The sequence below is a fragment of the Leopardus geoffroyi genome, chromosome C3, assembly GCF_018350155.1.
Source record: "Leopardus geoffroyi isolate Oge1 chromosome C3, O.geoffroyi_Oge1_pat1.0, whole genome shotgun sequence".
Classification (NCBI taxonomy): domain Eukaryota; kingdom Metazoa; phylum Chordata; class Mammalia; order Carnivora; family Felidae; genus Leopardus; species Leopardus geoffroyi.
The window spans coordinates 81,677,563-81,702,331 of NC_059338.1; the positions used below are offsets into that span (position 1 = coordinate 81,677,563).

General features: G+C 43.1%; 1 protein-coding gene across 8 annotated transcripts in view; it reads left to right on the forward strand.

The window, feature by feature from the left end:
• Positions 1-24,769, forward strand: part of ASAP1 (ArfGAP with SH3 domain, ankyrin repeat and PH domain 1) — a 347,132-nt gene that overhangs the window by 190,571 nt on the left and 131,792 nt on the right. For all 8 annotated transcript variants that reach the window (XM_045453665.1, XM_045453670.1, XM_045453666.1 and 5 more), the window contains one exon: positions 8,623-8,695. In XM_045453665.1, the coding sequence (XP_045309621.1) occupies positions 8,623-8,695 (73 nt within the window). The remainder of the gene's footprint in view (positions 1-8,622; positions 8,696-24,769) is intronic.

Here is a 24,769-nt window from a genome sequence, read left to right on the forward strand (position 1 = left end):
CCTCGTGTGTGTGTGTGTGTGTGTGTGTGTGTGTGTGTGTGTGTGTTCCTTCAATTCAGCAAATTCTAACTGAGCATCTTTTTTTTTTTTTAATTTTTTTTAACGTTTATTTATTTTTGAGAGACAGAGAGAGCACGAGCAGGGGAGGGGCAGAGAGAGGAGGAGACACAGAATCCGAAGCAGGCTCCAGGCTCCGAGCTGTCAGCACAGAGCCCAACACGGGGCTCAAACTCAGGAACTGTGAGATCATGCCCTGAGCTGGAGTTGGACACTTAAGTGACTGAACCACCCAGGTGCCTCTCACTGAGCATCTTTTTTGTACAACATACAAGTATTGTCCTTCCAGACCTCTTAGTTAATTGAGTAGGGAGGAGACATGGGCGCCTAAACACCTGAAATACAAGGTAAAGAGTAGAATGATAGGAAGTGTGGGTAAAGCCCCAGGGTAGCAAGCATCAGTGGTCTTTGCACAACTCCCTTCATCAGTCTCATTTAAAGCAGTGCCAGGCACCGTGTGCTCTCCCGCCAAGGGATCTGTCATTGCCATCTTGCTGTGGCAGGGAGAAGGGAGGGAGGAGCAGGCAGCTGGGGAAGCTCAGGTAGATGCAATATTTGGTTGGCACACCTGACCGGTGCCTGGCTCAGAGCAGTGTTCAGTATGTGCCTAGCACAGTTACTAGATGAGTAAGTAAATGATACAAAAACCCCAGTTGGATGATCCTCAGAGCACATACTCACATGGTTTGCCTGATCCCTCTTCTTTTTGGAGCTGATGGGTAGTTTCCATTGTCATTCTCCTCTGGCACCTTTGTTCACAGTGCTCTTCATTATGTCATCAGATTACTCTCGGGCTTATTCCTGAGTCACATTATAATTGCACACGTATGCACTCTAGTGTATGGGGCCTTACGGTGGATAAATGATGAATGTATTGATAGGCTGCAAGGCTGCATTCTCTGTTTTGTTCTCTGAGGCCTTATGCCTACGTTAAGTAGGCATCCGGCCTCTTGGGTAGCCTGAGCACTTTGCTCCCGAGTCCTGCCTCCTTCCTGCAAGGTCGCTTGATTGCTCAGGAAGCTGAAGGCCTAAGCAGTCAGGTATGAACCAAAATTAGACCAACAGAGTCTTCCCTTCCTTTCCCTATTACGGGAATTACACATGAGAGCATTTGCTTTGTAGTGATTAGGGGACAAATGCATCTATTAAGATGCGTTTTTGCAATTACGTCTGCGAATGTGACTAGAAAGTGATAAAATGGAAACAGTCCCCTCCCCCCCTTTTTCCCAAGGGAACAAAAATTCTTTTCATTGAAGAAATCACGTTACCGGTAGGACTACTTGTTCCAGAGATGTTTGGCTCTCACTGCTCCAAACGTTTCAGGAATTTCTCTGCAGAAACACCTTCAGAGGTTAGGGTAGCGATAGCCTGCTCTGCGTGAGGCTTTGCGCCAGCCACTTCCAGGTGTGCACTCGTACACTCAGTGCTCACATCCACGGAAGGTAGGTGTGGGGCCATCCACCTCGGCGTATCCCGAACAAGCTCTGTGCTGGTCATTTTACTGATGGACCACTGTTTCTTTTTCTTTTTTTTAATAATTTTATTTTTTACTTTTTTAAATTTACATCCAAATTAGCATATAGTGCAGCAATGATTTCAGGAGTAGATTCCTTACTGCCCCTTACCCATTTGGCCCACCTCCCCTCCCCTAACCCCTCCAGTAACCCTCAGTTTGTTCTCCACATTTATGAATCTCTTCTGTTTTGTCCCCTTCCCTGTGTTTATATTATTTTTGTTTCCCTTCCTTCATGTTCATCTGTTTTGCCTCTTAAAGTCCTCATATGAGTGAAGTCATACGATTTTTGTCTTTCTCTGACTAATTTCACTTAGCATAATACCCTCCAGTTCCGGTTTCATCCATGTAGTTGCAAATGGCAAGATTTCATTCTTTTTGATTGCCGAGTAATACTCCATTGTATATATACACCACATCTTCTTTATCCATTCATCCATCCGTGGACATTTGGGCTCTTTCTATACTTTGGCTATTGTTGATAGTGCTGCTATGAACATGGGGGTGCATGTGTCCCTTCGAAACAGCATACCCGTATCCCATGGATAAATGCCTAGTCGTGCAATTGCTGGGTCGTAGGGTAGTTCTGTTTTTAGTTTTTTGAGGAACCTCCATACTGTTTTCCAGAGCGGCTGCACCAGCTTGCATTCCCATGATGACCACTGTTTTTTTTCTGTCATAAGTACATGCATGAGATTTAGCTCCAAAGACTTCTGCTTAATTTCAGAAAATCACATTTATCCAAAATAAGAACAGTGTTTCCTGTTTGAGTATATTGAAGAAAGTGCCATAGACTTAGAAAGTAATTCCGAAATAGAAAATCTTAATGAATAATAACAATAGTATCACTGTTGCTCATTTAACATAAGTATATCATATGTCAATAAGGTGTTTTTTAAGAAAGTGGACAGAATAACTGTTTTAAGGCACAAAATGAACTTGGAATGTAGAAGTTCTGTCTCTCCCAAACCGTTCCTTTTGGTACCCTCTGGTCTTAGCTCTTACACCTTGCGACTGTCTATACACGTCACACACCCATCCATCTAAACCTGGGCTATTCAAAACCATCAGGGGAAGAATTACAGACGGCCACATTTTCTGAGTCCAGAACTTTATTTTGTTCAGCCATCTTCAAGGCAAGCCCTGTGGTACATACTTTCCTGTTTGGTGGAACCGTGAATACTGAGGAATTCGTTTATTCAGTGATTTGTTAACTTCGTTTCATTTTTGAGCATCTGTCACCTGCTAGGCACGGGGAATGGGCATTTAGCTATGAGCAGGTCACACAGGCCCTGCCTTCACAGAGCTTTTCTGCAGGGAGATAAATACAGTAAAAACAAACAAGTCACAAACGGGATCATTTCAGGATGTGGTAGTACTATGGAAAAGCCAGCCTGAGTGTAAAAGAGAGTAACGAAGCAGGCTGAGGGGGTGTGCTGCTTTAGATTGACCATAGAAGGGCCCTCGGAGGAAGGGGCATTTCATCTGAAGCCTGTGTAAAAAGGAAGCCAGTCAAGGGAATTGCTTAGGGAAGAGCATTCCAGGCAAAGGGGTCAGCTAGAGCAAATACCCTGAGCTGGGAGCACGTGTGGCTGGGTCCCTGTGCGTCTCTGAGAACGTCCGTTGTTGCACTGCTATGCAGAGGGATGCTGCCTGTCCTGGAGGGGTACGAAAGGCTCCATGTCCTACACTGAGTGGCCTCAGACTCCTCAAGAATTTTGCATTCTCATGTCCGGTTTGTGTAATGTTTCTGAATTCTTCTGGCTCCCACGTAAGGCCTCTGTCGGCGTGGCTTCTCTGACAGTGTCCTTCAGATTTGCAACAGCCTGTGTCTTCTCTGTGAGTTCAGAGGACCGGACCTGTTAGGACTGTACATGAAGTAGCCGTAAAGAGTCTCCATACCCAGGTTGGAAGTGCTTCCCTACATTATAGACGCTGCTCTTTAGTAATGTAGCGAATGTGAGAAATTGCAAGATTTTGGATAGGAAAGGGACTTTTCTATTGTTAGAGATCAGAATGTTCTCCTGGATTCCTTTATTTGTTAATCCATCCTCCCTCTTTCTCTCCCCCACACACGTACCCTTTTGAGTTGTTCAACCTCGGATGCATACTTAGAAATGCAGGTACATATTTTAGCATACGATAATTTTATAGTCCAGTTATCTGCCACTCTTCTCTTAGCCTGTATTTAATTGTGCGCATGTGACATTTGAAAGGATGTCACTGCACATGTTGCTTGTCTGGCAGTTGAAGGGATGGCACTTTGTAGCACGTTTAGACGTGTGCTGTTCTGGAGGGGAGCCCTGTCTGACACAGTGACAGTGTCCTCTGCTCTTAAACACAGGGCCTGTAAAAACGCATTTTACTTGGCTTCTTTCTGCCAGTGGCCAAATGCTAGGGTGTAAAAAGAGAAGTGTTAACCCAGATTCAACTCTGACTGTAGCTGTCAAATGCGGATGTTATATTAATAACCTTTAAATTACGTGCGTGAACTTTAAACCCTGTTAGTTTATAGACGAGTTGGTAAAACTTCAACATAAATTCTGAGACTTTTCCCGAGGAGGGGGAAATAAAAAGGAAGCAGATAGTTGGTCTTATAAAATGTTAGACTGGAATCTTCCACATCCGTGTGCTCACTTGGGCTCATTAACTCTCTAACTGTGGAAGGACATGAAAGCCCACTCGTTAATTCCTCTTTGAGTAGACCCATCTTCTCGCGGTCATCACTCCCCAAAGCTGAACAGATACGTTCTTTTCTTCCAGAAGCAGGATTTTTGTTCCTTTCTCAAAACCAATTAGGAAATGGTTAGATCCAGGGGGAGCATGGACACACATTTGTGCTGCCGTGGATGGGTGGTGTGCTTGAAAAAGCCTAGGCTGGTTCTCTTACTTAATGTGCCACTTGGCAGGCAAACTGTTTATTTCTCTAAAACCCCAGGGTTTTTCATCTGGAAAAAAAAAAAAAAGATAGTAAGAATATAGACAAAAAATAAATGGCAGCTATTATTGGGATTATTTTTTAAATGTTTTTCCCACAAAAGCAGTTCATCAGAAGATAAACCCATTAGATTTTGTGTCTTAAACGCATGGTTATTTGTACTTATTTGCATTAGTTTCTTTCCCTGGAAGACTCCTAACATCCTGAATAGCTTGTAATTTCTTAACTCATTTGTCTCTGAAAACTGGCAGGTAGTTCCACTCCCACCCCCTTAACATGAGGCTCTATTTTTATTTTATTTTTTATTTTATTTTATTTTATTTTATTTTATTTTATTTTATTTTATTTTATTTTATTTTATTTTTGTTTAAAAAAAATTTTAATAAGAAATTTATTATCAAATTGGTTTCCATACAACACCCAGTGCTCATCCCAACAGGTGCCCTCCTCCATGCCCCTCACCCACTTTCCCTCCCTCCACCCCCCAACAACCCTCAGTTTATTCTCAGTTTTTAAGGAGGCTCTATTTTTGGATGCAGTTCATCCCAGACATCACGGGAACGCAGAGCTGGGTGCTGTTGGGAGGTCAGGTTCTGTTGTGAGGACCTGAGCTCAGACTCCCGCTCCGCCGCCCAGGGCGAGTCAGACTTTCTGAGCCTCTGTGTTCCTCGTCTATAAAACGAATTTGATAACAGTACTGCTTTCATGGGGTTTTGGTGAGAATGACATGAGGCGGTCCGTGGCAGCCTCGGCACCCTCTGTGCCATGCTAAGCACTTATTAAAATGTGAGTTCTCTTTCCTCTTTTCTCTACAGTACAAACCTCAACTCTGTGAAATAACTTTGTCTCTTGTGAAACTGTCTAGTAAGACACCGTTTCCTTAAGTGTGGAGTGCAGTATCATGGTGTTACAGGAGATGGTCGCAGGTACAGAATGGATGAGCATTTTATCTTTTTTTTTTTTAAGTTTATTTATTTATTTAGAGAAAGAGAGAGCTGGGGAAGGGCAGAGAGAGGGAGAAGGAGAGAATCCCAAGAAGGCTCCATGCTACCAGAATAGAGCCCGTGTGGGGCTCAGACTCACAAACCATGAGATCATGACCTGACGCAAAACCAAAAGTCGGACACTTAACCAACTGAGCCAACTGAGCCCCCAAATGAGCATTTTATAGAGAGAGTCACAGTGATCTTTTTTTTTTTTTTTTTAATTTTTTTTTTTTTCAACTTTTTTATTTATTTTTGGGACAGAGAGAGACAGAGCATGAACGGGGGAGGGGCAGAGAGAGAGGGAGACACAGAATCGGAAACAGGCTCCAGGCTCTGAGCCATCAGCCCAGAGCCCGACGCGGGGCTCGAACTCACGGACCGCGAGATCGTGACCTGGCTGAAGTCGGACGCTTAACCGACTGCGCCACCCAGGCGCCCCCACAGTGATCTTTAAAAAGGGTATCTTGGGGCGCCCCCACAGTGATCTTTAAAAAGGGTATCTTGGGGCGCCCCCACAGTGATCTTTAAAAAGGGTATCTTGGGGCGCCCCCACAGTGATCTTTAAAAAGGGTATCTTGGGGCGCCTGGATGGCGCAGTCGGTTAAGCGTCCGACTTCAGCCAGGTCACGATCTCGCGGTCCGTGAGTTCGAGCCCCGCGTCGGGCTCTGGGCTGATGGCTCAGAGCCTGGAGCCTGTTTCCGATTCTGTGTCTCCCTCTCTCTCTGCCCCTCCCCCGTTCATGCTCTGTCTCTCTCTGTCCCAAAAATAAATAAACGTTGGAAAAAAAATTAAAAAAAAAAAAAATAAATAAATAAAAATAAATAAAAAGGGTATCTTCTGTTAATGGTGAGTGATCCTGATTTTCCAGTTACTACACTTCTGGACAATGTAAAAGATGTGAATGGGCTTAAAGAAAAGTATTAAATAGAAGTGCAGGTGGTAAATGGCTGTGACAAATGTGTGGAGATGGAACATAAGCAATGGGCGTGGTGGAGGGTAGCGGTCAGACTTGGGGTCTGAAAACTCGGGGTTTTACCTCAGCGTCTCATTAGGTTTGAGATACAGTAGACGTTAGCGTGAGATGTGACTCTAGCCCCTTCTGGCTCTGTGACTTTGGACAACTTAATTAATCTTTCCCTCTCCCTCCCTTTCTGCAAATACTTATTGAAGGCCTATTTCCTGATCTTAAAAACGTGGATGCTGCTTTCTGGGGGTTTTGTAAAGATGCAGTGCAAAGGGAGAAGATATTGGAAGCATATGTATCTTACCTACTTGGTACGTCCACCATACCAAGTTCATACCTGGTGTAGCAAGTGCTCAGTAAACTTGGGTTCTTGTGTTACCCAGGGCTTGTGTTGCAAGTGGTAGAACCCCCACTTCAACCGGCTTGGGGCAAAAATATACTCAGTCTACAGGAAGGTTAGCAGTGACCTATGCCTTGGGTGCAGCTGGAAGCCAGGACTCTGATGCCACCGGGACCCTCTCCAGCTCCTGTGTCTGGTGCTTTGTGTGTGTCATCGGTCCATCCGTCTGTCCAGATTCCTCACAGATCAAGAAACAGAACCACCGGCGATCACCAGGCTCCCCTCCTCAGAAGGGATCTGCACACTGAGGTCCCTGTTTCCCAAGCCCAGAAATCCTGTGAGGGCCTGGGCCCAGCGCCGGTCAGGTACCCACCCTGCCAGCCACCGGGGTCCAGAGGACTGGAGCTGAACGGAAGGGGCAGCGCCACTTGAGCCACAGGTTTAGAGTGACAGGAAAGACAGTCTTGCAGGCCAAGGGCGTTATTACCTGCTGCCACTGCATTTACCCTTTTCATCTCTTTGTGCGACTTTCAGGGGTAGGAGTGTTTACCCTCTGTGGCCCTCGGTTTTCTCCTCTGAGGTTTTGAGGTTTAGATGATGTCATGGATGTGAGCGTACATTTCATGGTCTTAAATTTTATGTGCCTAAATTCATTATTATTGCTGTCACTGCTCGTGCCCTCCAGATTTTGACACACCATCCAGGGGCTCCCAGTCTCTGGATCGTTGACCCTCAGGGAAGCAGAGAGGAAGGTTTAAAGTTGTTTTAAGAAGTTAGGTCAGCGTGCCATATAAATTTCTATATTGAATACAACCCTTTTTAAATTTGATTTTGAATTGAAATACACATTATGAAAAGAGTATGCATGTCCTAAGTGCACAGTCTTCCCGAACAGAGCACAATTGTGTGTCCAGTCCCTGGATTAAAAATCATCAGTCAGTCCCCTAGAACCACCCCACCCCCGCAACTTGTAGCACAAGTAGATGATGTAGATGTGTTTATACACCATCTAAGAAATCATTTAAAAGCATTACCAGCATCATGGTAGCATTTTCCATCCTGTGCTTTTTTAGTAAGCAGAATTTTAAAATACAACTGGCCTTACGTCATAAGTTTTTTAATTTTAAAAGGAATCCTCAGGGGCACCTGTGTGGCTCAGTCGGTTAAGCATGTGACTTCGGCTCAGGTCATGATCTCACAGTTCGTGAGTTTGAGGCCCACATCAGGCTCTGTGCTGACAGCTCAGAGCCTGGAGCCTGCGTCACATTCTGTGTCTCCTTCTCTCTCTGCCCTTCCACCACTCATGCGTGCGCTCTCTCTCTCTCTCTCTCTGTCTCAAAAATAAACAGTAAAAAAAAAAGTTTAAAAGGAATCCTCAGGTCACTCTCATTGCGCCCTTTGAAATGTTTTCTTCCTGGCTGAAATTCCCATCACGTGATAAAAATGTGTTTGGTTCTCTTGGATATGTGTCATTCATGTCTTATGCCTTTGTCCCTTCCCGGGTTCCACCTTCTTCCAGTGAAAACCAGTCTTCCCCTATCTTAAGTGGCTTGTAGTTTCTTTCCCGTGCAGAGCTTAGTGTGAAAACCGACTGACTTCCATGCTGTCAGCTTCCCCCAACACTGAGCTTTGTGGAACGACTCTTTTTATCCCCAAAACAGAACTCCTCAGATCATGGGTACTGCCGGTCTCTGAAATGGTTCCCTGTTCGTAAATATGTCCACTTGCTACCGCTGTGGCACTCCACAGGATGAATGTCATTACGAGTGAGTTTTAATTTGCCAAATTTTCCAACATCTTCTCCCCTCGTTTTTCTCTTTTAGGCTCTAGACCAAGATAGAACAGCCTTACAGAAAGTGAAGAAGTCTGTCAAAGCAATATATAATTCCGGTCAAGGTAAGTACTTTCCAAAGCAGACGGCATGAATTATATATAACGTTTGCAGTTTTCTCTGTTATCTGTAAGATGTTACGTTTATAGAAGACAGTACAAAAGAAAAAATAAGGTCGAAGAAGTTCCATTTTTCCCTTTTTTCTCTGTTCTCCATCTAAACCGGTTACTGTTTCCAAAATAAAACAATGAAAGAACATTAGTTGCAGTGGGTTTTTAGACCCACTGGACATTTAAAACCTTAGCAGGTATACAGGTAATTTAGCCACAGGTGACATGTCAGATAGGCAGCATCTGTTTGTGTAGCTGATCAGTTCGTAATTCAGGGGTCTCTGTTAAACACGTGAAGATCGTTCTTTCTGCAGGTACCTCTACAACATTCGGAAATCGGTGTGAGTGCCGGGGAAGGGGGCGAGGCTGAACTGAGACCTGACCAGATCTGCCAACCAGAGTCTATTCTTGGCCTTGAAGTCGGACAGGTGCAGGTTTGCACCCTCACTCTGCCTCTCACTAGCAGTGTGACCTTAGGCTGGTTACTTCACGGTTTTGAACCTCCATCTTCTCTTTAAAGCAGAGATTGTGGTATTTTTGCAGAGTCGTCGAAGGGAGTTAATTAGCTAATATCTTCACCTCAGGGAAGTTCAGTAAATGCCATACATTCATATTTTATATAAATTTTATATTTTATTTATAGTCATACTTCTAATTGTCATAAAATTACGGAGTAGAAAGGAACATTGAAAAAGGAAAAGCTCGACTGTCAGATGCTTTTTGGGCCTCCTCTCATCAGAGCTGGGAATCGGTAGTCTCAACGAGCTGGAAATCTAATTGTCTCTTGTCTTCTTCAAAGCCCTTGGGCCTGATTGTTAACACATTCTGTATCCTGATTCCCTGACACCTCTCTAATTTCCTTATTTCCAGTAAGACACAAACTTCTAATTAAGACAGATGAATAGAGAATTGTCTAGTTATATAGTGATGTTTTAACTGTTTAAATGTTTTAAATCTTGGCCTGAATTATATAACTTTTGCCTTAGCTTCATTCTGATTTACCCCCAAAATGTGGCAGCCCCTTTGTAGATATTCGCCCTCTGGGGGGAGGTGGACGGGGGGAATAACGAGGAGGTGGCCATGGGGAGCTTCTGAGGTGCTGGTATTGTTCTCTTTCTTGATTTGGGGATGATTACGTAGCTCAGTTTATTTTTTGATAATTCTTCACATGCTACACTTAAGGCTTACATACTTTTTGCATGGATGCAGGCATGTTATGCATCAGTGAAAGTGTATGGAAAATGGATACACAGGTAGGTTTATTGAAGCATTGATTGTGATCATCCAGATTTGTGGTGGAAAAACCAAAAACAAATGGGGACTTAGGATATCTATTTCATAAAATACAGTTTTTGTGAGAAAGAAACTCAGGTAGCGTAGATCACTAACTGTCACTACTTGTTAAGTAAATGACTTAACTTCCATGGATCTTAAATTGCTTCACCATAAAATGAGAAAACAATCATCTAATTTGCAGAGCCTTGTATGGATAAAATGAGGTAATCTTTAAAGCCACCAAAAAACTTCCTGCACGTGGTAGGTGCATCGCACTTGGGGAAAACGACAAGCAGATCGGTGGCATGGGTTCCTTCTCTGGGTTAATTCAGTCTTCTACAAATAACACTGGGCCCGCCCGATTTCCTAAAGAGCTTAATGAGCCAGTATCCGCCTCAGGAACCAAGTGTCAGTTCTCCGTAATGTTATGGTTTATGCTTGAGGCTCTCAGCTTGTGAGCCACCGAAGAGAGACCTCCGATTTGCAACGGAGCATTGCTACCACATTTGCTCTGCTGGGGGCTCCACATAACTCCTTTTCTCCCCAGTGTCCTTGCTCAAGATGCGTTCCCTCTGTGTGCCACGGTGACCACAATCACATCCTTCAGCAGCTCACACAAGGGCTCTTTTTCTTGGTAGGGATGTGCTTCATCTTGTTCTTGAAAGGGCTTCCTTGGGGCGCCTGGGTGGCGCAGTCGGTTAGGCGTCCGACTTCAGCCAGGTCACGATCTCGCGGTCCGTGAGTTCGAGCCCCGTGTCGGGCTCTGGGCTGATGGCTCAGAGCCTGGAGCCTGTTTCCGATTCTGTGTCTCCCTCTCTCTCTGCCCCTCCCCCGTTCATGCTCTGTCTCTCTCTGTCCCAAAAATAAAAATAAAAAAACGTTGAAAAAAAAAAAAAAAAAAAAGAAAGGGCTTCCTTGGTCACAGCTGACCTGGGTATGGCGGGAGGGAGAGGCTGTCCGTGCGTATGTGTAAGGTAGAGAGTTCAAGGAATATGTGCAGTCTGACTGCCACTTCCTCCAGGAGATTGTTCTCGCCTTTTGAATGGGGACCTCGGCGTTCTGAGTGTGACCGCTCCTACCCCTTGCTGGGTGAGGGGTTCCCCTGCGTACTTTGCCTTACGTCTCTACCATCTAATAGAGTAGCTTCTAGTCACATAATGGCTTTTTAAATTTTAAGTTCATTAAAATCAAATAAGATTTAAAATTCAGGTCCTCCAGGCTCAATAGCCACATTTTGAGTGCTCAGTAGCCACAGTGTGACTGACAGCTATGGTATTGGACAGGGCAGACCCGGAACATTTCCATCATCACAGGAAATCGGTTTGCAGCAGGAGGGGAACATACACCCCATCGTATTGTAACTGTTGATTGGTCTCTCTGGCATTGGACTAGCGAGTGTCAACCCTGACTTTTTTTTTTTTAACTTGTTTTATTTTTTATTTTTTTTAATTTACATCCGAGTTAGTTAGCATCTAGTGCAACAATGATTTCGGGAGTAGATTCCTTAGTGCCCCTTCCCCATTTAGCCCATCCCCCCACCCACAACCCCTCCAGTAACCCTCAGCTTATTCTCCATATTTATGAGTCTCTTCTGTTTTGTCCCTCTCCCTGTGTTTATATTATTTTTGTTTCGCTTCCCTCATGTTCATCTGTTTTGTCTCTTAAAGTCCTCATATGAGTGAAGTCATATGATTTTTGTCTTTCTCTGACTAATTTCACTGAGCATAATACCCTCCAGTTCCATCCACATAGTTACAAATGACAAGATTTCATTCTTTCTGATTGCCGAGTAATACTCCACTGTATGTATGTATATGTGTGTACATATGTATGTGTGTGTATACACACACACACACACACACACACATATATATATATATATACCACATCTTCTTTACCCATTCATCCATCGATGGACATTTGGGCTCTTTCCATACTTTGGCTATTGTTGATAGTGCTGCTCTAAACATGGGGGTGCATGCGTCCCTTCGAAACAGCACACCCGTATCCCGTGGATAAATGCCTAGTAGTGCAATTGCTGGGTTGTAGTTCTATTTTTAGTTTTTTGAGGAACCTCCATACTGTTTTCCAGAGTGGCTGCACCAGCTTATATTCCCATCAACCCTGACTTTTCATTAGAATCACCCAAAGAGCACTTAAAACACAAACACAGGGGTCCCTTGGGTCTACACACCAAGAGCTGTTCTAGAGTAAGGCCCAAGTATTGGGATCATAATAAAATCACTTCCCAGACGATGTGCAGCTAAAACGGAGAGCTTCTGCACTGGCCCATGAACTGCCTGAGAAGGGCTGGTGCTATGTCTTTTATCTTCATATTTTATGTGTTTGTCACCAAATACCGTTTGTTCAACAAACATTTATTGAACACCTGTTCCATGATACCATTCTGGGGGGTGAGTATATTAGACAAATCGGACAGAATCTCTGCCTTCATGAATTTTACAGTTCAGTGGGAGAGATACCAGAAAGTACTTATAATTTAGAAACTGGAAAGCTTACAAAGAGGGACCTGATATAGTCTGACAGGGTGCTAAGGGGAACACCTCTCAGAGGAGGTGACATTCAAGGGGGTTGATGCGTACGAAGCTAAGCTGAACAAGCCTCTGAGGTAGGCCTACCATTATCCCCATTAGATCCCATTTTATAGGTGGTGAGGCTGAAGCTTCAAGAGCCAGACTATCTTCTGCAAGGGGCCACACCTAACAGTAATGGAACGAGGGTCTAGCTGATTCCAGCTTTGTTGTGTACGGCTACCCTGTACCTGTCTTCTACCTGACCTGTGGTTAGAGGTTCAGCACATGGGGAGTGAATTGCTACATGTTGGCTAGATACGTCCCTGAGAAGCTTGCCATGAACGACTGTTAAGTATTTAATCATGACTGTTCACAAATGACTCGATGAAATGGAACCTCCCAGCAGTGTAAATCCTGGGGTGACTTCGGTAGTTCCTGGAGAGGGGCCACGGTAGCAGTTATCATGCCCATGGCTCGGACGTGTGGGGATAAAAACTCAGACCTCACAGACTGCTGGGACCTGATGGGGTTGCCACCATCACCAATGAGCATAGTACACTTGGGTTTCTGGTCAGCTTGTGTGGGCAGCGCTGTGACATTTAATTCTTAAAAAATAGCTAGATGAGTAAAACAGCGGTGTTGCAGATCTTTCCATGATACATGCCCAGTGGAATCCGGGCTATTCCCATCTGAGGGCTTTTGGCCTCATCCAAAGAAGCCACAGAGGCTGAACCCTGGTATCTGGTTCCCAATGTGTTTTCATCATTTTCTTGTTTTCTCACAGTGCTTAAGTGACATGAGACCCATCTGATGTTCTTTAAAGTTTTACAAAGCATTTCTGTATTTCTAGTTTGAGATGACCAGCCACCCCCCCCCCACCCCCACCTCCCCCACCAGACTGTGTGGAAGATGCTGAATATCTTGGAGGTGGTCTTGCATTTACAATGTAGTTATTATGTTTACGCAGAACCTTTATCAGTATTAATTGGAACACAGTATAATAAAAACAGAAATTTTATTGGAAAAACAAGTTATCTCCCCAAAAGCCTTTAGTTTGAAAATGGCTTTGGGGATTTGTCTCTTTCTCTTACTGTCCCTGCTGCGTATGAGGACATTTCAGAAAAAAAAACAAAAACAAAAAAAAACTGAATTCTGTGAACTGCTTGGATCAGGGGAGAATTTTCCAAGCTATTTAACTTTCCTGTATTGTTCCTAAGTTTTGAAGTGTTGACATTATTAATCTGTGAAGAATATTGTCATTTAGAAAGTTTGCCTTGGTGTGTGTGTCCCCCCCGCCCCCCACCTCTCCTGTCTCCTAATGTATGTTTAAAATAGCTAGTAGTTTCTTGAACAGTAGAGGTTTTAAAATATGTTGCAGGGGCACCTGGGTGGCTCAGTCCGTTAAGCGTCCGACTTCGGCTCGGGTCATGATCTCGCAGTTCGTGGGTTTGAGCCCCGCGTCAGGCTCTGTGCTAACAGCTTGGAGCCTGGAGCCTGCTTCAGATTCTGTATCTCCCTCCCTCTCTCTCTGCCCATCCCCCACTTGTGCACACACACTCTCTCTCTCTCTTACTCTCTCAGAAATATTAAATGAATAAACTTAAAAAAAAATGTTGCAATTTTTGACAGTTTTTCCTTCCAAAGATAGAGCCTAATTCACTTCCCTGGTATGTGTGCCAGACTTACAGCTCTTTTCTAATGAATAGAATGTGATGGAAGTGATACCATGTGATTTCCTAGGCCAGTTCATAAAAGAGCTAGCTTCCGTCTGGGTCTCCCCACCGGCTCCACGTTTGCCTTGGAGGAAGCCAGCCACCCTCTTGTGAGGCCACTGGAGTGACTCTGCCAGCCCCGGGCAGGCCTTCACTTGCCTGCTGACACGTCGCCTCAATCTTGGTACAAGCCCCTGGGTCAGGGCAGTAGACGTTGGACTGGCCTTCATGAGACTTCTGCCCTTGCAAACATGGGTTTAGGCGTGCAAATCCTAGGCTCAGTGGAAGTCAGTGTGTGTCTCTTGAGAAAGACGAGCTCACTGCTCATCAGTGCTGTTAAAAAAGCAAACTGAAATATACTGTACTTTCGTAAAAATGGAAGGAGGCTGTGATTCCTAGTAAGCATGGGTGCGCCTGGCTTGTCGTTCCGTCAGTGACTTTGTTGGGTTGAATTTGTTCATCTTTTTGAATCAGACGTATTATTACACATGAGTATACTTTTCCTTGGAAGTAAAGACCCCAGAATATTCCTTCTCCTAGTTCTTCTTCTATGATAAATTTTTTTTCACAAATCCAAATGTGGATTTTATTATTAAATAGTGGCTTCCTTAAAATTCATGCCAAGATATATTTGGAATACGTTTTAGCTTATTAGTAACACATTGTGCCCCCTAGAAATCTATAACATTGTTAGTCTGAAAGTTGGGACTCTAAAATTCTTTAATTTTAGCGAGTAAAAAAATGACAGTGGTATGGAATTCAATTACAAGCATATGATATGGAAGTCTTATTTCCAATGTATGGCTACGTTGTCATAAACAGTTCCATACTTGAGGGGAAAAAGGCAGTTTTCTCCCTTTTCAGCGTAGAATTATGTAGTGAGTAGTTTTATAGGAACATTTGTGTTTTCTAACGCAAAATTAATGTGTGATGTTCGCCCCAGATTTTCATTTTGTTAATTTATCTATTTTAAAAAAATAGCTCAAAGCGTATGATGAAATCTAAGATTTTAAAGGTAAAGTGCTAAATTCATCAGTAGATAGGAAGTGGATAGCAAGTTCATTTTAGCTTTTTTTAGCTAACATTTTGTCAAAGGTACAATGCAGAGTGAATCTAGAATTGATAATTAAGTTTGGTGTCTTACCATTGTGTCATATAATGGTATTTTTAATCCTGGAGTGTTTCTTCAGTGTGAAGAAGTTTCCTAACTGGAATAGTTAGGAGATGAAATGGATTAGAATTTTAATAGAAACGTACGGAATCATAAACTGTCAAAAGGTATACAGTAAACTTACTAGTAAAGAAGTAATTTTAAGCCCCCAGAAGTAGAAGCCTTTAGACTGAAACTGTAAATACCTTTTGGTAGTGATTTAAGGCAAGTCTAAACAAATTACTTCCGGCCTGCAAGGCATTTTGTATTTGTGTGGGTCCATTATTACTCCTTAAAAGGTGAAAACAAATTGAAATAATTAGTTCCTTCAAAAGGGTCAAGGAAGGAAGCTTTTTCCTAAAGGAGGCACACTTATCCAGGAAAGTAGTACTCCTCAAAGTATGTAGGGATAGAACTGGGGGAATTTTTTAAACTGCATTTAGAAAATTGAAGTTTCTTTCCAGAATAATCTCAGAATTCCAGGCTCTTTAAGAAGGTCCAATTTTCATATTCAAGCTGTTGCCTGAAATATTCTGTTACTTGAAATCAGAGGCAGGGGGCACGGGGCATGGAGGGCAAGTGCACACACTTCCTTCATTTTGCTATGCTGGAAGGAGTGCTCTTAAAATGAGGTAGTTTTTTATGATATATACGCTCATTTTATGGGAGCGTTCTTCGTGAGAAATTAAGTCATTTTAAATAAAACTGGGAGTGCTCAGGGCCCCTGGGTGGTTCAGTCGGTTAAGCGTCTGACTTCAGCTCAGGTCATGAACTCACAGTTCATGAGTTCAAGCCCCGCGTCGGGCTCTGCACTGACAGCTCAGAGCCTGGAGCCCACTTCAGAGTCTGTGTCTCCCTCTCTCTCTAGCCCGCCCCCACTCACACTCTGTCTGTCTCTGTCTCTCAAAAAACGAATAAAGTGTTAAAAATTTAAAAAAAAACAACAAAAAACTGGGAGTGTTCGTTCCCAACGAGTGCTTCGGATTTTTTTAAAGCCTCAAGCTGAATAACAAAAATACTGTTAAAGGTAAATGTAAAAACATAGTCTTACCTTAATAGTCGAATTTTGTAGAATTAAGAAATTACAGCTGACATTTGTTGCCAGATGCATTATTATATAGATTTATGATGTTTCTTAATTGTCTCACCTGTCCTATATGCAAGACGTTATTATCCCCACTTGGGGATGAAGTCACCTAGTTTGAATTACTTACACAGCTAGTAAGTTTACATTTAAACCTGGTTTAAATCATTTACACAGCTAGTAAGTAGCTACGAGATTTGAACCGTAGGTCTTTGGTAAATGACTGCCGCCGTGAGCTGGGGCAGTGAGGACTCCCAGGAGTGCCCCACCTGTGCAGGGGGACAGGCCAGTAAAACAGGCGGTCGTCCTAGAGCACGAAGGTACTGGATGGGTCCCTCAAAAAGAGGAGCAGCTTCTTTCACTTTAAATGCAACCTGGACCTGGACCTGGACCTGGCACTGACTCACCACAGTCTCGTCTTTCTCCGCCCCTCACTGCCGGTCCTAGGGCCTCTGTAATTGGCATCACTTAGGAACGACTAGGGAGGCTCACAAACCAGCATGTTCTCTTCCATAGAAGAAACTGCTTCCTGCACCCCCTTAGTGACTTATTCTCGAATGGGTCACATGGATGTGGGGTCAGATGCTGAGTCAGCCCCTGACTGGTTTGCCAGAGAATACTTCGAGCAGTTTTTTCTTCATTTCTGGAAATGGAAAAATAGTTTTTCAACCTCACCGGACGGTTCTGAAGCATCACACAGGTCATGCAGGTCCCTGACAATGGTGACCGCGATGACGACTTCATCCTCCTCAGCTTGAGGCTCTGAAATAGTAGGGGGAGTCCAAACAAAATCTGTCCTCTTCCATCCACCACTGCTCGGATGTATCCAAGCTGCTTAGCTCTACCCCCATTCCCTACCCCCCACAAGCTTCGGTTTCCTCCTTTCTAAAATGGGACCATAATGGCTACTTTGTTGCACATGTTAGAAAGAACATATTAAAAATATTTAATATGATACTAGAATATATTAATCCGTGGTAGTTACAATTACAGTCAGCTGCAAAAATTTAATCAATGCTGGAAAAATTTTAGCCAGTATTGTTTCAAATTATTTATTCTTATATTCTGTCTCTTTCTTAGACTCGGGTTACTTTTGTGTTAGACCGCTTAATGTTCTCCCACAGGTCACTGAGATTTTATTTTCAACCTTTATATTCCTTGTGCTTCGGTTTAGATAATTTCTACTTTCCTGGCTTCAAGTTTATGGCTCATTTCTTCTGCAGTGTCAGTCTGCTGTTAGTCTCATCCAGTTAATTCTTATTTCAGATACCATATTTTTCTAGTTCTTGGATTTCTGTGTGGCCTTTTTTTTTTTTTTTTTTTTTTTTTTTTTTGTAGAATTTCTGTCTTTCCTAGAGTTTTGTTATCTCTTCACCCATTTATCCATCTTTTCCTATAGATTCTTGACCTTACTTGTAATATTTATTTTGAACTTGTGTCCTAAATCCAACATCTAACTTGTCTGTGGTTCCATTTCTTTTGACTGTTTTCTCTCTCTCTCTCTCTCTCTCTCTCTCTCTCTCTCTCTCTCGGTGTTTTGCTACATTTTTGTTTCCTTGTGTGTCTAATAATTTCTGTTTGCATGCTAGACATTTGAATTGTATGATGTAGAGACTCTGGGTTCTTTTATCTTCTATGAAATGTGTGGTGTTTTATTCTAGTACCTGATTAGATTTCTGGTGATGACCATCACCTTGATCTTACGGTAAGTTTATCTTAGTTTTGCTTATAGTCCCAGGATATAGCCCTTAGTCCTTCCACATGGCCCATACTCTCATGGCACTGTCCATCCAGGCTTTCAGCCCAGAGTGTTTACTAAGCCCTGGCTACCTTTGTGGGATTTGAATTCCAAACTCTTTCCTTAGCAATGGGAAGTTGCTGGAATCTGCTTAACTCTTTAGATACTGTTTTCTGCTAGGCTTTTCGAAGCATTTGCAGTTCTGGGCAACCGGGGGTTGGATTTGAGGGCTTCCCTTTCTGTGACTTCTTCTTTTCTTGGATTTTCTCCCTCAATTGCCAGCTGCTGAAGCAATCTCAAACTCTGACCTCTGACACCTCAGCTGAGTAAAATGCCACTTTGTGCTTGAGTTCAGTTCTCCTTGCCCAGCATGGACTAAAGTCTGCCTTTAGGAGAAAAGCCAGTTAAATATGGTCTTCTCTGGCATGTTCTCTTCCTTAAAGGGTAATACCCCTTCTTTTTCTTCCTGCTTTTGCATGCTTTCCAATGGTTTCTAGTGGTGGTTTTTGTATTTTGTCCATCATTCATAATTGTTATAGGCAGGAGCATTAGTCTGGTACAAGTTATTCCATCAAATTATCAACTGCCGATGCAGATAGATCTTTATAAAAAATAATGTATGAGTAATTCATTTATTAAGCATTGATTGAACATACAACGTTCAGGGATTGACAGAACACTTGACTCGCAGAGAGGTGTTTTGGCATAGTTGGACTCAACAATATGCAGCAGTGTGTGAAAGTGACTTAGAGAGAGGTATGTCTTCAGCTCGGGTTCATGGATCACAGATACCTAAACACAGAAAATAGGCACTCCGTTTATTCAGTCAAAACTATTTACGAAGCACGGAGAGGCAAGTAGGTGATTAAATGCTAGGATAAGTAGTGATCGTCTGTACTCTTGGACTTCCAGTTTATTGTAAACTCAGTGTTTTCACCTCGTAGTCTCACTCTGAAGTTCGGTCTTAAAGTCTGCATGTAAGGGAAGTAACCCATGGAGTCAGAATAACCCTTGAAAATCCTTATATGGCCAATAAAGTACACTTAAAATTCTACCTCGGTGTTTTTACAAAGATTGGCATTCCTTTAGGAGTGTGGTATTGAAAACGCACACACTCACCCTCCACACACAGCCTTTGAGCCTGTCACCCGCAGCTCAGGGAGAGGCTCCCCCTGCGAACACTGTCCCTCCTGCCCACAGACACATACTCGTCATTGACTGGGGGGGGGGGGGGGGTGCCCAGTGCTGTTTACATGGTTTTTGCTCTCTCTCTCTCATTCTTCCGAATTGACTAAGTTGAGGAGTCTCCTAAATTAAAGGCACAGATGTGTCCTACTGTGATTTTCAGTCCTTGTCAGCTAATCCTTTTTACCGTTCGCGTAAAGATTCAGCTTAGTGACTGCCGAGTTTTCTTTACGGACCACCTTTCTGCCTTGAGCAGACCCTCCTTGACGATTACGGCCAAGATTCTGTGGTCACTCCAGATCTTGCTGCCTCTTATTCCAAGTTGCATTTTGACCACGTTCTTGGATGGTTTATGCCTCATCAAACGAGGGTTATGTTTTCCTGTATAATGATGTTGCAATTAAACTATAGCAGGAGTCTGGAGGAATGCCAGGGTCTCTGGTTTTATTTCTGTGTATGGTATTCCTGCTAGGGTCGCTTCCATTCTGCCTCTCTCACACAGGCTTCCCTGGCCACGTGGAGTATCCTGTGAGGCAAACCCACCTCAGCTCTTCACAGGAGGCCCCGGCTTCAGGCAGCCATGCTCCGTGATAAACTCTACAAAGCAGTCATGCATGTGTTGAATTCCATTTGTGGTTTGGACATGCACATGAATTTTAAAGTGTCTCTGTCTAGGACGGGAGGGACTCTCCAGCCGAGTCTTTAGCCAGGAAGATAACTACTTATCGATTTTTCTGACGCCTGCTTAGGTATGGAAATCAAGCAAGTTGCTATCGATTCTGAAGTGTTTTTCATAAATAATCAGTGCCGTAAGACGGAGTGATTGGGGGTTGATGGAGGATGACTTTGCACGGCCAGTTTGTCACCTGCATGCAGACAACAGGATATTCTCCGATCTTCCATGTCCCTGATAATTGATCAAACGTCACACTTTTTCTTTATGGGGAATCGCAGGGGGTTTCCAGTGCATTCTGGAAAACCTGGGGCTGGTTGTTGTTGTTGTTAATGGCATTTTCTGTTTGTTTTTCTCATTGGAAAAGTATAATATATATTAACATATTTGCAAAGGGAAATTGAAATAAAAGAAGAAAATACTAATCAGCCGTATTTCTTTTTTAAACTTGTGTGTGTGTGTGTGTGTGTGTGTGTGTGCGCGCACGCGTGTGTATTCTGAACCACAGACAGCACACTTAAGTGGCACCTGGCACATTTGTGTGCTGCGTGGCCCTTGTCATCTTCCTTGTCCACGCTCTGGGTGATGCCTTTTCCAGGAGCCCTGGAGTGGAGAGACGTGTATTGCTGTAGCGCTTGGGGGTGTTCTGTGCCGCCTGCACAGTGAGGAGTGGGGGATCCCTTCTGGAAGAGCATTGGCTCCCAGACCTGAACGCTGGGGTGTGATCTCCGTTCTGGCTATAAGTAGCAGAGTAGTTCTTAGCAAGTCCGTCCATTTCTGAAGACCTCAGTTTTCTTCTCTGTGAAACCGAGATGATACCTACCTTGTCTATTGATGAAATAGTGGTGATGAAAGGACACGAAGGTTCTTTTGCAACCTAAAAGACACCATGTATACCCTATGGGGGGGGGGGGGTCACGGGGTCCAAAAAAGAATGCCATTCTCCACCCAAAACCAAACAGGCCAGCTTGCACGTTTGATCTCTTTTGTACACGTGCTGTTGTTCTCCCTCAGACTCATTGGACTCTGCACCTGTTGAGGGCAAGAAGGTTTTAGATTCAGCTGACTTTCCTCTGTGATCTTTAACATTCTGGGGTCATCAATCCCTTTATAATATGAGAACAACAGACCTTCTCTGAATTAAAAAAAAAAAATTTTTTTTTTGAAGGCAGAATTTTTCAGTCAATTTTAGGGGTTTTTGCAAGCCATGGAATTGAGACCAGAACCATTGATGGTTATAAGTAGTAACATTATATGTAGAATATGCATCTAACATATACTGTATTAACACATAAGGAAATGGTTAAGTAAATAAATATTAGAAATTTAGGTTTTAAAATGTTTTACCATGGGGCAACTGGGTGGCTCACTTAGTTAAGCATCCGACTTCGGCTCAGGTCATGATCTCACGGTTCATGGGTTCTAGCCCCTCATCGGGCTCTGTGCTGACAGCTCAGAGCCTGGAGCCTGCTTCGGATTCTGTGTCCCCCTCTCTCTCTGCCCGCACACCCCCCCCCCAGCCCCACACTCTGTCTTTCATAAATAAATAAATAAATAAATAAATAAATGTATGTAGGTTAAAATAAAATAATAAAATTTTTCATGAAAAGTATAGATGGTCACAAATCGTCTGGAGAGTACCAGTTTAAAGAGCAGCTGCCCAGCCAGGTCCTATCCTAGCCTACTTCATCTACCAGGACAAGATCCCAGTGAGGCTTCGGTTTATCTCGAGTATTTTACACATAATTTTTAAACCAAGAAGCTGAAGCTCAGAAGGACTAAGGCTGTAAACCGAATGACCTACATAACCTTTGTATCCCACTGTAGGTGCTTAATGAAAGTTTGTGAATTAATAGAAACATGTGGGGCCATATTTGTACATTACACCTGTTTAGAAGAAAGCTTGGCTCCCTCGGAGGGTGGGCAGTTGACTAGAAGGCTGGAATAGAAGAGGAATACTTGTCTCCTTCCTAGCTTTTCTTAGGGGGCAGATCTCAAAGCATGAACATTACCCAGAAGAGCCGACAGCAAATCCAAGCGTGATGTGGATTTTATCTGGCAGTTAGGAGGCCAACGTGATGGAGCCAGAAGAGAGGGCATTGCTGCTTCTGATGCTCAAATGCCGTTTAAATGCCGAGTAATAGCCTTGTGGAACTCTGCAGGCATCTTGTCTTGGGGCTCTGTTAGTTAATGGATTTGTCAGTTGCTGCGGAAATGGGAGTCTGCATGCTAAGTTTCCAGATAACACCCTTGGGGCTGGAGCAGATTCTTGTAGAGGCTTGGCTAGAATTTTGAAAGAACAAATCCAAATTCAAAATGACCTTGAAAAATCAGAGGAATGAGTCATCCCAAGTGGCATGGAGAAAGGCAATTAAAAAAAAAAAATGTATCCAAACCGTTCCGCCTTTAACCATGTTGCCTTGGACCTTAACCTTAGTGAGTGGTGGTGGGAACAGATGAGGAAACTGAGGCCCAGGGAAGTGAAATAACTTGTTCATAATCAATTTAAATGTGTCTAAATAGTGGAGGTTGTATCTAAGGCAATACAGAGTTTGGACTCTGAGCCCAAACTCCCTCACCCCCCACCAATATAGTGTCTGTAAGATTAAAACAGGTTGTTTTCATGGGGCACCTGGGAGGCTCAGTCCGTTAAGCATCTGACTCTTGATTTCGACTCAGGTCATGATCTCATGGTTCGTGGGTTCGAGGCCTGCATTGGGCTCTGGCTAACAGCACAGAGCCTGCTTGGGGTTCTCTCTCTCTCGATCTCTCTCTCTCTCTCTCTCTACCCCCCTCTCCACTCCTCCCCTGCTCACATGCATGGTCCTTCTCTCTCTCAAAAATAAATAAACTTAAAAACAAAACAGGTTGTTTTCAGGGTCACAGGTTGAATGGTAACTGGTTGTATGGATCAGCGTGACAAAAAGAGCCGGGCCCCACTCTGACACTGAACAGGAGTGGAGGGCAGTGCTTTTAAAACTTTAACCTGCCTAGACGGTGAGCTCTGGAGAGACTGGGGGCCCCTTGGTGGTCTCTGTATCTCTGCCCACTCAAGCAGACACCAGCTTCTTTACCCCCAGGTACTTTAAGGTGCCTTGATGGTATGCTGTGCCTGTTTCCCTGGGTCTACCAGTAATCAGCTGTTCATTCTTCAGGGTGTTAGGCAGTTGTCATCGCTTGGGAACTCAGTGGCTACATCCAAGTTTTGTCCGTGTGTTCATTTATTTATCAGATACAGCGTGGGTGCCTATAAGAGGCTGTGTTAAATAAGCAATATATTTTCATACAGAGGAAAGAAAATAAAAACCATCGATGATGGATTAAGTATTTAAGTATTCAAAAGAGAATAAAACTAAACCAACTATTAGAAGGCTTAGGAACTTTAACGCTAGAACTTTTCTTCACCCTACATGAACAGATACATTGGATTGAATTCAAGCTTTCAATGTGTTGTTTTTTTAATACAAACTATTAGGAGGTTTGAGAATATAAGATAGGAAACTCAAAGGATTTCTGGGTGAAGATTGGTATGTTTGATGACATGAAATCTAAAAAGTTCTGTGTGGCAAAGGACACCATAAACCAAATGAGGAGACAAACGGGAGGGAATTCCAGCAACACATATTACAAAAGATTGCTGTCCCTTAGGCAAAAAATCTTCTCACAGACTGCTGGGGAGAAGGCAAGCTGTGGAAAACAACAGGCAGAAAAGGAAATGTGAATGGACAACAAAATACAAAAAGATACTCGGGCTTACTGTCACCCACTTTTTCACATCCCTGTGGTATGAATTAAAGTACAGCAACATCTGTGCGCTAGTGAAGTTCTAGAGAAATCCCTCTTACATTTGTGCGGCTGTTGGGTCTGTGCATTGTTACCACTAGCCTCTTGGGAAACATAGTAGCGTTATTTAAAATTTGAAGTGTGCACCCCATTCCCCAACAATTCTGCTTTTGTGACTGCATCTTTTAAAGTGACAGCATGTAAGAACTTGTGGATAAGAATATTTATGGCAGCATTGGTTTTTCAGTAGCAAACACTGGAAGTCCCTCAGGGGGATAGTTCTCCAAATCATAGTAGTGTTTGTTAAGGAATATAATCACAGTTAAAATGATTAATTAGATTTCATTGTATTCGGTTTCTTGATCCTTATTCAGTAGGAAAAAAGTAAGCCATGTAGTCTTGATTTTCATATGCCATTTGGTTTTTTAAAAATGAGAAAAGGGGAGAAGACCCCCTATTGTATGTGTGTTTGTGTATTTTTTAAGCATAGAGAAAGCTTTGCTGAGATTATTAACATACCACATTATTAACTCTGCTTATTTCAAGGAGATGGGATTGGAGAAGGGGAAAGGAAATGATCATTTGTATCTTTATATATCTCTGTAGAAGTGTATGAATTATTTTTGTAATTTTAAAAACAAATGGAATTAAAATTTTTAAAGGGTGATTAGTGCTACAGAGTATGTATAGGATGGTGTAAAAGAATTTATCACTTCCCCCTCTCTGCCAGCACTGTAATTTATGACATGGCTTTATTATTACAGTTATAGCTCATTGTATTTTATATGCCTGGCACGTGGCCAATACTAAGTATTTTCCGAAGGAAGGAGAAAAGACTTGCTCCAGGAGACTTCACTACATACGTTGAGCATTTTACCAAGCTGGTCGAGTGCTG